Source organism: Aptenodytes forsteri, unplaced genomic scaffold (genome assembly GCF_000699145.1).
Source record: "Aptenodytes forsteri isolate BGI_AS27 unplaced genomic scaffold, ASM69914v1 Scaffold53, whole genome shotgun sequence".
Lineage (NCBI taxonomy): Eukaryota > Metazoa > Chordata > Aves > Sphenisciformes > Spheniscidae > Aptenodytes > Aptenodytes forsteri.
In genome coordinates this window covers 6,698,173-6,708,231 of record NW_008795909.1, presented here as the reverse complement: position 1 = coordinate 6,708,231, position 10,059 = coordinate 6,698,173, and the positions used below count along the sequence as shown (strand labels likewise).

Below are 10,059 nucleotides of genomic sequence, written 5' to 3'. Positions count from 1 at the left end.
GTTTTTTTTTTTTTTAGTCTGGTTTAAAAAAAAAAAAAAAAAAAAAAAAAGCTTGTGTTTCTCTTTAGTGTGTTCTGATTAAGTTCAGAGGAAGACACAAACTTCTCCCTCCCTGTTCCAATCTCTTTCTGCACTTCTATTTGTCCTTCAGCTGCACATTTTGCAAAATCAGTAGAGGTTCTTCAGCATCTAAAAAAAAAAAAGAAAGCGAGGAGCCTGCGATTCTTTTAATCTTCTTTCAAAAATCCAAGGCACACAGAGTATAGAAAGGAAAATTAGATCTCTGGAAAATGCCAGTTGTTTTATAGATGGTCAAATCATTACACTTTTTTCCTTGCCTTGCAGACATTTGCTACGTTATTATGTATCACTTTAATTAAATCATCAAATTGAATTATTGGATCAAATGTTTTTTTTATTCCATTGTGTCCTGAGCAGGTTTGGTTAAATTAATAAAAGCATATGTTTCATTTTTTAAAAAAGGTTTCTTTTTTGCCCATTCATAAGCTGTTAAAAAAAAAAAAGTGGCTGAACGGAAAAGGTTGGTTATTACTTAATTACATCAGGTACTACTATGTGCCTTGGAGTAATTGGAACAAAGTCATACTAAGTCATGAAAATTTTGTAATATTTACTATGAAATAGCAGTATTGTAAATTCAGTCTCCTTTTAGCTGGCTGTGAATGAGGTTTGTCCTCGTCAAAACTTGTCTCAGTGAAGTCATTGGAGTCACTCAGCTGCTTAAAAGTGCTGATGACCTTCTTGGATCAGGGTGCAGGGTCAGGGAGGGTCTCCTAACTTGGAGCTTGTGAGTCTCCTATTTACCCTTGGGAAATACCCACTTCTTTCCTCTGATTGGCATGAGCTATTCTGAATGGCATCAAACTGGCTGCAAAGAGTAGCATGGAATAGAGGACGTGACAGTCCCCTCTCCCTAGGGTGGCTTGGGGTCCTTGCCTGAAAAACAGCTGGCTAGCCATGGTTCAGAGGGGTATTGAAATTAAGGTAGATCTCTGTCTCTCATGAAGGTTACCTGGTTGAATTATTTCTAAAACAATTTGATGCATGATTACTTTAAATATATAAATCTCTGCATGTCCTCCTGGAGGAGGAGGACTGGATAAGACTTTTAGGTCTGGGTAGTCCTTCACCCTGGGCTCCTGTCTCTGATAGGATTTGATTAGGTGGAGCAATATAGGCTGGCCTGGCATTTTGAAGCATAATTCTGCGATGACAAAGGACTTCAAAGGGGGCAGTTATGATTTATTGGTGCAGTTATCAATAAACAGTGATGTCAGTGAGAATTGATCTGACTATCTCAGCGGAAAGAGGTGAGCATGGAGAGGCATACCAAGGATTGTGAAGCTCTGTAAATAGTGACAACAGCAACTACTTTCAGCTGTGCCCTCTCAGCCAGGTCCTGACCACCTTTGTGCCGTGCTCTGTGGCACCCTGGCTCTGCGGGCTCCCTGCAGAGACCAGGGGGGAACAGGAGGGAAGGGGTCTGCAGACAGCAGATCAAGGTGTTGCTTCTCGCTTTGTGGCATTGCCAGCAGAACACCGTTTTGGTCCCTTCAACTCGATGTAAGTAGAAACTCATATTCGTTTCGTCAACAATTTGAGGTACTGCAGGGTTTGTTTGCTTTGCTGGATCATCCTTCTGGGTTGAGCAGAAGGACCTACTGCAAAACATCAAGATTGTCACCACTCATGGCAGGAGCAAACACCGAAGATTTTTCCTGCCCAAGTGTATTTCTGCAATATACGTTCTCTTGTTCAGGCTAGCTACAAAATGTGAGTTATAACTGCACAAATGCATTTGACAGGTATTTTTCTATTGTACTGGTAATACTGGTGTTTACAGCATTTAATCATTTTTATTTAGAAGCTGTAGCTATGTCAGTAATGTAACAGCAGAGCTACATGACCAACCTGCAAGTCCAGGCATAGGAATAGACATTTCTCCCCTTCAGTGCTGCCAGGACTCTTTAGAAGTGAAATAATGGCCAAATATACACACAGTCACATACCTGCAGAGTGCAAACAAGCTGAATGTGTTGGCCTTAAATGGAAAAGTCGTACTGGGAGAAATAATTCTGCAAACAGTGTCAGCATGATGGGCTAGGTGACACTTTGACTTTTCCTGGCAGAAGAGACCAGCTCCTTTGCCACAGCACATGTCTTTAGGTATCATTGCAAGTGATTTTTCTTGGTTTAGAGTGTATATTGGGAAAGAGAATGTGAGAATATGTCCTGAATTGTGTATTTTAAACATAATTTTTAAAGCTTGGAAAAAAATCTAAACTTTATAGTTGGAAAGAGCATGATGTACTTTTTCGATAGCATATGAGTGCCATCTAGTGTTCTTCATTAGTACCCTGACCTTTACATTTCAATGGCTTGACAAGTGTTTTCTTAAGCGGCTGCGAGTGGGCTATGCACACCCCACTCCTCCTGAAGTGTACGGGCTGGGTTTGCGCCTGGGCTTGGTCTTCCCTGGAGAAGTTTGGGTTCTGGTGTCTGCAGTAAGCAGAAGCCGTGGTTTTGCCCGCTGGTTAGGCTGTTCCTATGCTGACGTCCCCACCGACTTCAGCTTGAGTGAGAAGTAACTTGTGCCTCCCCGCTGCAGGCAGGGTTAGGAAGGCACGGCTTTCGGAGGCTGGCTGGAGGGTTCCCCTGCCTGTGTGCCACTCTTCCCTGTGCTGGTGATACATTACTGACAAACAGTTGAGAATCTATGAAGGAAAATGTATAGAAGGAGGAGTATAAAGTAACTTCTGCTCACGTGCAAAAATGTACTAGGTTAAGAGGAAAATACTTACTCACCCAATAGCGTCATGTTTTCAGAGGTTCCAACTGTTTCCAGGGTCTGCAGAGCACACTGGAGTATTTACCCCCGTCATACGGCAGGAGGCTGTGGGTCAGGGGAGCTGGGGCTCATGTTGATTGGACTTCCTAATGTTCCAGTGCAGAGCTCTTAACTGACCAAGTTAAAGTGTACGTGCAAACGTCAGGACTGAAAATAAGTCGAGAACTAAGCAACCTGCCTGCAGAGAATGGATTCTCTTGCTCCCTTTACTCTGGAGAGCAGAAAGCAGCTGCAGGTGGTATTAAATCCCATTGGTCTCAGTGGGTTGCAGTCTAAACTATTACTGTAGGCAAAGGCATTAAAGAAAAAAACTGGCTCTTAGAGTGAGGCACAGTTATTTCTGTTTGTTTTCTCTCGGTTATTTAGGAGAGCTTCATATTTTTTCCTTCTGTTTTTTAGCTTGCAGCACTCCCCCGGTCAACATGAAAGTGCAGCCTGTGAACAGGACAGCATTACTTGTAACCTGGAACCAACCAGAAACCATCTACCACCCTCCGATCATGAACTACATGATCTCATATAGCTGGACTAAAAATGAAGACGAAAAGGAGAAGACTTTCACCAAGGACAGTGACAAGGACCTGGTAAAACCACAGCATCAACCCCAGACATATGTATCAAGCTATCCTTATATTGTTATTTTCTTAGTAGAAGGAAGCAGAGGAGGAAAGCAGTTGTTACCTTACAGACAGGCTAGTGTTTGACTCGCAATGAATTGCTGTTAAAATGTTCAGCATTAGTTGACCGTTGCCTAACAGACTACCCAAAACACTGGAGTGTGAATTTGTAGTTTATATGAGTGCATAAAGGACTAAATCTGCAGACGCTTTTTCAGATACTGTTGCTGAGAAGCAGCTGGCTCGGGAAATAGTTAGGCCCTGAATACCTTTTGGCTTGTGTTCAGCTCACAGATTTTCACATTAAAAGTCCGATCCCCCAAAATCTGTTCCTGGGCTCAGGCTTTTCACTGTGCGTAGCCCCTTGCAGTCTTTGGAGCAGTTTCTGGCGGTAAGTGCTGCCAGCGGTAGGAGTTGTGTGGTCAGGGCTACAAGATTATTGCGGAGTGGCCCTGTACAAGCACTGCCTACATCTGGCAGTGGGAGAGAAAGAGGGAAGAGCAAGACAGTTCCAGCACAGATGGAAACACTGATCTATCTCCTCCATTTAGGATTTGGTCTGCTTGTCATTCCTGTCTAAGTGGAAGCAAGTACTGTACCGGTCTTTAACATTCTCTGCATATAAAATCAAAGTGACATATTCAGGTTTGAAAGGCCTCCGTTTATTGTTAATCAAAGAAAACCTCTAGAATAATGAAATCAGTAATTGTATATGCACATGAAAAATGCAGCAGCACAGAGTGTTATTCCTAATGACTGTTATCGTATTTTTTTTTTCAAATACACAGTCCTCTGGGCCCATTCAATCAGTTATACAATAATACTTCTCTTATTCCCTTAGATGAAGATTCTTTTACTTCATTTCCATTTATATTTTCAATTTCCCCACTAGACATTGTTATCTGGGTCACATTAGGGAACGATGTGCCTCACAAAATCAGAAAGGAATCTATTGAAAGGCACCCAAGGTTACGATGTATTGTAACCTCTCTCTTGTCATAACTTCACACTCTTAAGGGAGATATTTTTTAATCAGGTATAAGGAGGAGAGCCTTAATCAGCAAAAATGAGGTGGGCACAGTGACAGCATCCTGTTTTATGTAAAAGAAATAATTAAAAGCGTAGGGGATGTGATGGAGTGATAGCTTGGAAATAAATTGCAATGAGACCCTGTGCTGTGCAGCAGAGCTTGGAGGTTAAGAAAGCAATGACAGCTTAGTCTATTTTAGGGGTAAAAGAAGGAGGAAACTCTTTTTCAGAGGAAAGTGCAATTTGCTTTCAGTGCTCTGGCAGAGGCAGCTGGGCTTTCCCGTCTTGAAACAGAGCTAGACAGTGTTTTGCTAAAGGGATCACTGGTATTTCAAGTGACCCACACAGCTACTGCTGCTGTCTGCTGCGAGACATGAACTGATGTGATCATGGACTAAGGCAACACAAAAGAGTAGCTGAGAGGCAGCAAGGCAGTGTCTCAGGTGTAAAAGTACACAGGGACATCCCAGTCCAGGGTGCCGAGCCATCATATTACACAGGCGACCGGCATCAAATTGCCATAGCCAGTTTGTTGCAAAATAAATAGTCAGTTTGAACATACAGTGACTTTTCTGGGCTTATCCCAGGTTTGGGACTTGCATCTCCACCTATAAAAATCTCATTTTAATTCCTGTAAGGCCAAATGATTTGGGGTTTAGGTTTTTCTGAGGAGAGCAGAGACTTTCAGGCATGAAGACTGTCATGAGAGTAGATGTGGGACGCGTTCATTTCTTTCTTGTGGGCAGAGTCAGCCGAGTCTGGGTGCATCACTTTTATCCCAGGGAAGTCCTTTGACCTTGACCTTGCCCTCTTCCAGGGGACCGGTGAATATTTCTGTTTAGAAATAAGTTTGTCTTATAGGGCAGAAATGTCCTGTGTTAGCACAATGCTTTATATATTTCAAACTGATCGTGGTACTGTGGGGGTAAAAAACTGAATAATATCTATTTTTTTTAAACAGAAGGCCATCATTAGCCATGTCTCACCTGACATCCTTTATCTGTTCAGAGTTCAAGCAGTTTGCCGAAATGAAATGCGTAGTGACTTTAGCCAGACTATGCTCTTTCAAGGTAAAAAGACCACATACATATTTTTACCTTATGAGTCTTTGTGTGTTTAACATTTTCTTTGCAGAGTGCAATGTGGTGTGGAACGATTTCAGAAGATGTTTGAATGCATGGAGACAATGCTAATTTCAGATTGTGGCCAGTGACTTAAGAGACTCCTATTCCTAGTGATGGGGGTTTGCCTACACCTCTCTTCTGGCAGGGTTCGTCAGATTTTAGGAGAATTCAGAGCTTTTCTTGGTACTAGTTTTCTAAAACAAATTCATCAGAGACTTCTTATGCATCAGAGGCACAGCTATAGCAGAATGTGAGTCTGATCGGTGTCTGTTTTGTGTAAAGAGGAAAGGAGATCAGTTCTACCTTGACAACCACATGTGGAGATGTTCAGGTTTTACCATGCGCACAACCTCAGTGATTTCCAAAGCATACATATTTAAATGAAAGCTAAAGAACTGGATGCTAAGCTGTCCTTTGTTACAGATTTTCTTTTAAGTTTATTGGAGAAATCTGGTAAAGCTGAGATTCAGTAGAAGAACTTGATGCTTTTTGAGTTTTTTAAGTGCTGAAGTTTTGCTCCTTCCTAGGAATTTATTACTATTTTTTATTAAGTAGGGCAAAATTCACCTCTGCTGAGAGCACTCCCTCCCACTCCAGTTTACAGGTATATAAACCTTGGAATGGGTAGTGGAAAAACAAAACAAGCAGAGAGTTAAAAATTTAAATCCTTAAGGGGAAGCAAAGAGTTAAGTCACTTGGGTCTGATGCTGTGTATGGAAGAAAATGAGAGGCATTTTTAAGTGTGATTTTTGGAAAATGTGGAGGTTTTAGTCCTACTCTGTTAGCACTTAGCATCTGAAGGATATCAAGCTGTGGACACAATTTAGTTCTGTTCTGATGTCATGCCACAGTGTTAGCAGCATTGCAGGGAGAGCAGGGATCGGACAAGAAATGTCCTATCCAAGCAATATCTTGTATGTAGCTCTCAGCCTAGTGATTTGGACTTCACTTTAAGTACCAGGCAGAAGTCAGAAACTTGTATATTACTGATTATGGCCTCTTTCGGCAGATAATAGAATGGAAAAGTTCTTTGAAATTTGACCATGCTACCTATTTAATTACAGTTAAGAGTAAATCATTGTTGACAGTTTTGCTGGATACCCTTTGGGTACTCTAGCCCAGTGTTCCAAACAGTGGAGGTGATCTCCAATGGGAGTAGATGTTGCGTTTCCTTCCACGTCTCCCCAAAACCAAAAAGGAGCTGTTCTAGCCTTTGACTGTACCCAAGATCTAACCTAGAAGAAGAATCCACTTGAGCTTTCAAAACGTTCTTCGGAGGCAGATTATAGTTGTAGTTGAGATAAATAGCAATAAATAATAATATTATCATAAGGGCAGAAAAAAAAATCTTATCAGCAGCTGCTCTTGCTTCCTGTGTAAGTCAGGACATTTCATCCAAGTTGGGTTTGAAGGAGAGCATGTGTTTTCTGGCAGTGCACTTAAACCGGCACTGCCAGGCCTGAGTAATTAAAGACAAACGAATCCGTCTTTACACACAATTACAAAGTAAGGTGAGTAATACCAAATGAGCTGAGTTGCTTTTACTCCAAACAGACCTGCATACATGTTTTGTAGTAGCAATGTTCAGCAATTGTTTAGCAATTTTAGCAACGCCTCCCTTCCCAGTCTGCTGACACGCTGTTGTTCTTTGTTTCTCAGCTAACACTACTCGAATTTTCGAGGGGACCAGAATTGTGAAAACAGGAGTGGTAAGTCGTGGCCATAAATCACTGCGGAGCGCGGATGGGCAGCGGTAATTTGGGGTGGCATTCCCACCAGGTGGCAGCACGATGTTGTAAATCTGCGGCAGGACCGGGCTTTTCTGGGGAGTGGTTGTTCAAACCCACCACAAAAGGTTTTATACCTAAAATATTGGAAGGGTTTTGGTTTTCTAGCTTCATGCTCTGAGAGGCTTTGCCCACTGGAGAATCAAGTGTTAAAAAAATCTTCCCAAATACGTATTCAACCCATTTAGAGAGGATTTGTAATCTTAATGATGACTGTGGAAATAAATTTAATTCCTTTTATTAACTGTATGACCAGAAGTATATGCAACAGGACAAAGGCTTCACGCACAGCATCTTTGCTCTTTCAGTGCTTTAAGGATACCTGCTATTGTGTGACTAAAGCCTTAACAAGTTGTTTGTTTTAATTTTAATTCAGGTGAGACTGTAACGAGTCACTGAAGCTTACTTTTGTATTCCAGAATCAGAAATGTTGATATATTTACAGTAAAACTGGAATACACTGTTTCAGTTTTGAAAGCACCTTATTAGGTTATTTAACATAAACTATCCATAACCTAAATTTCTTGGCATTCAGTATACTGAATGCCAAGAAATTCAGTCAATGTTCAGTCATATTTATGGACTGAATTTATACTATTGAATTTACTCTAAGTACGTTGCTTCTGGTTTTATTCTGTTCCAGTTTGATATACTCCCTAGTAAGCAAATAACACATACAAAGCTTGAATTTGAATGATTAATGTTTGTTTAATGATGTATAGAGGTATTCCAGACATATAAAATCTGCTGTCAAATTTTAATACTCAGTCCAGCTTTGAAACACTACATGCCAGCAAAAAGCAAATCTCACAGTGCCTTAGGGATTCACACTGATAAGTATCCGAAAGTTTAGATGCTTATTTAAAGTTTTGGCTTGAAATCTCTAAAGCATAGGTTTTCTTCTGAGATCTCAGGTTCTCTGTGATTGCAGCTGGTCAAAAATTACATGAGAAAGCAGCCTTTCTTGGTTTGCTGCAGCATTTCAACTACACGGCCTGACTGAAACCAGGAATTGCAGAGAAATGCAGAAATACTGTTAAGTTATAAATTTCAGTTCCAAAAATAAACATTTTACAGTTCTGTTCAACGTTCAGTAGCACCTATTTAACCCTTGTTTGTCCTTGTCTGATGCGTACCTTTCCAGCTAATGCTCCTCTTGCTGATGAATTCAGTAACGTGAGACATTTGTCAGTAAGTCAGAGAGGGAGCGTGGTCAGGTTGTCAGGCAGAACTGCTGACCCCGGCTCTTCCACAGAATTACTCTTTGTCCTTAGTCAACTCACTTCAGTGTCTTGTTCCTGAAACTCAGGAAGGGGAATGACTTGTCTAGTTCTTTAAGTATATAGCAAGGTTTTTTATTTCTGGTAGAGCATACACATGTGTTCACAGAGACCCACGTGCGAGCATGCATGCACTGGGTTGACATTAGACTAACAGTGGCAGGGTGCAGAGGATGCAAAGTCCATGGTTCATTCCCTGCTTCCTCTCAGCTCCCCGAGGGAAGGGGGCAGTGCCAGCCCTGGCTCTGGGTCGCTGGTGGTGACCAGGGAGAGCCCTGTGGATGGGTAAAGCTGAGTCTATACATGGGTGCCACAGCCTGGTGGTCCTGGTAGAGGTCGTGGTGACTTGCCAAAGGGCTCCTGATGCTCTCCAAGTCCTTCACGAGTGCCCAGCGGGCTGTGCTGCAGGTTTTTTCTAACGAGAGCAATGCCTCACTGCAGCACCAGTCCTTAGGAGAATAATGCTTATGGGTAAATTAAGGAAATAAAAATAGTACTGTTTGAGGCCCTCACAATGTGTGTGGGAAGAGCCAGAGTTCCCTGTCAGAGCAGACCCACCAGCCACGGATGCTCACGTTGGCAGCACAGCCCTTATTTTGGGACATCCCTTATATAATGCTGCATTTTTAAATTTCTGTATTCTGAGGATTAAAGCACTGTGAGTAATGCAGCTGAACTCACTACACTCCTTTACATCCTCCTCACCCCTGAGAGGAAACGTTACTCCCAAGTCACCAGTGATGTGGGTGGAGAAGGTCCCTGTAAAATAAAGATAAGGATAAAGAGGTTTTTGATGATAATGATTGTTTGGAAGTGGTGAATGCAGGGAGGTTTCCTCCCTTTGTGGTTTGCCATGTAGCTCTGTGGCATGTCCCGTTCCTGGCTTGGCCCTGCATCCAGCTGGTGTAAGTCTCTCATTTTAAGAGAATAGCAACCAGAATGGCATGAAAGGGAGGGAAAAGCAAAAGAAAAATGACCCCAGGTAGCATGTTGGGGCCCCTGCTGATGCTCTCTGCTGTGTTTTCTTTCCCTCTGCTGCCGGTGACCTCCTCAAGCCCACAGCATCTCCTGCCTCCTCAGCCGACATGGCTCCCATCAGCTCTGGCTCCTCCACCTGGACCTCCTCGGGGCTCCCCTTCTCCTTCGTGTCCATGGCCACAGGGATGGGGCCTTCCTCCAGCGGCAGCCAGGCCACCGTGGCCTCAGTGGTGACCAGCACCTTGCTGGCAGGGCTGGGTTTCAGCGGTGGTGGCATCTCCTCCTTCCCTAGCAGTGTGTGGCCCACCCGGCTCCCTGTGGCGGCTGCTCCCAGCCAGCAGGCGGGACGGCCAGTCGTGGGTGGCACTGGAGGTC

At 42.8% G+C, this 10,059-nt stretch overlaps 1 protein-coding gene across 1 annotated transcript in view; it reads left to right on the top strand.

Annotated features, from left to right (window-relative positions):
• The window catches only part of PTPRG (protein tyrosine phosphatase, receptor type G), a gene marked incomplete at its 5' end in the record, with an annotated part of 334,807 nt that overhangs the window by 241,154 nt on the left and 83,594 nt on the right, over nucleotides 1–10,059 (top strand). The window contains 4 exons of the mRNA XM_019473421.1: nucleotides 3,269–3,453; nucleotides 5,477–5,585; nucleotides 7,299–7,348; nucleotides 9,762–10,042. Of these exons, the coding sequence (XP_019328966.1) occupies nucleotides 3,269–3,453; nucleotides 5,477–5,585; nucleotides 7,299–7,348; nucleotides 9,762–10,042 (625 nt within the window). The remainder of the gene's footprint in view (nucleotides 1–3,268; nucleotides 3,454–5,476; nucleotides 5,586–7,298; nucleotides 7,349–9,761; nucleotides 10,043–10,059) is intronic.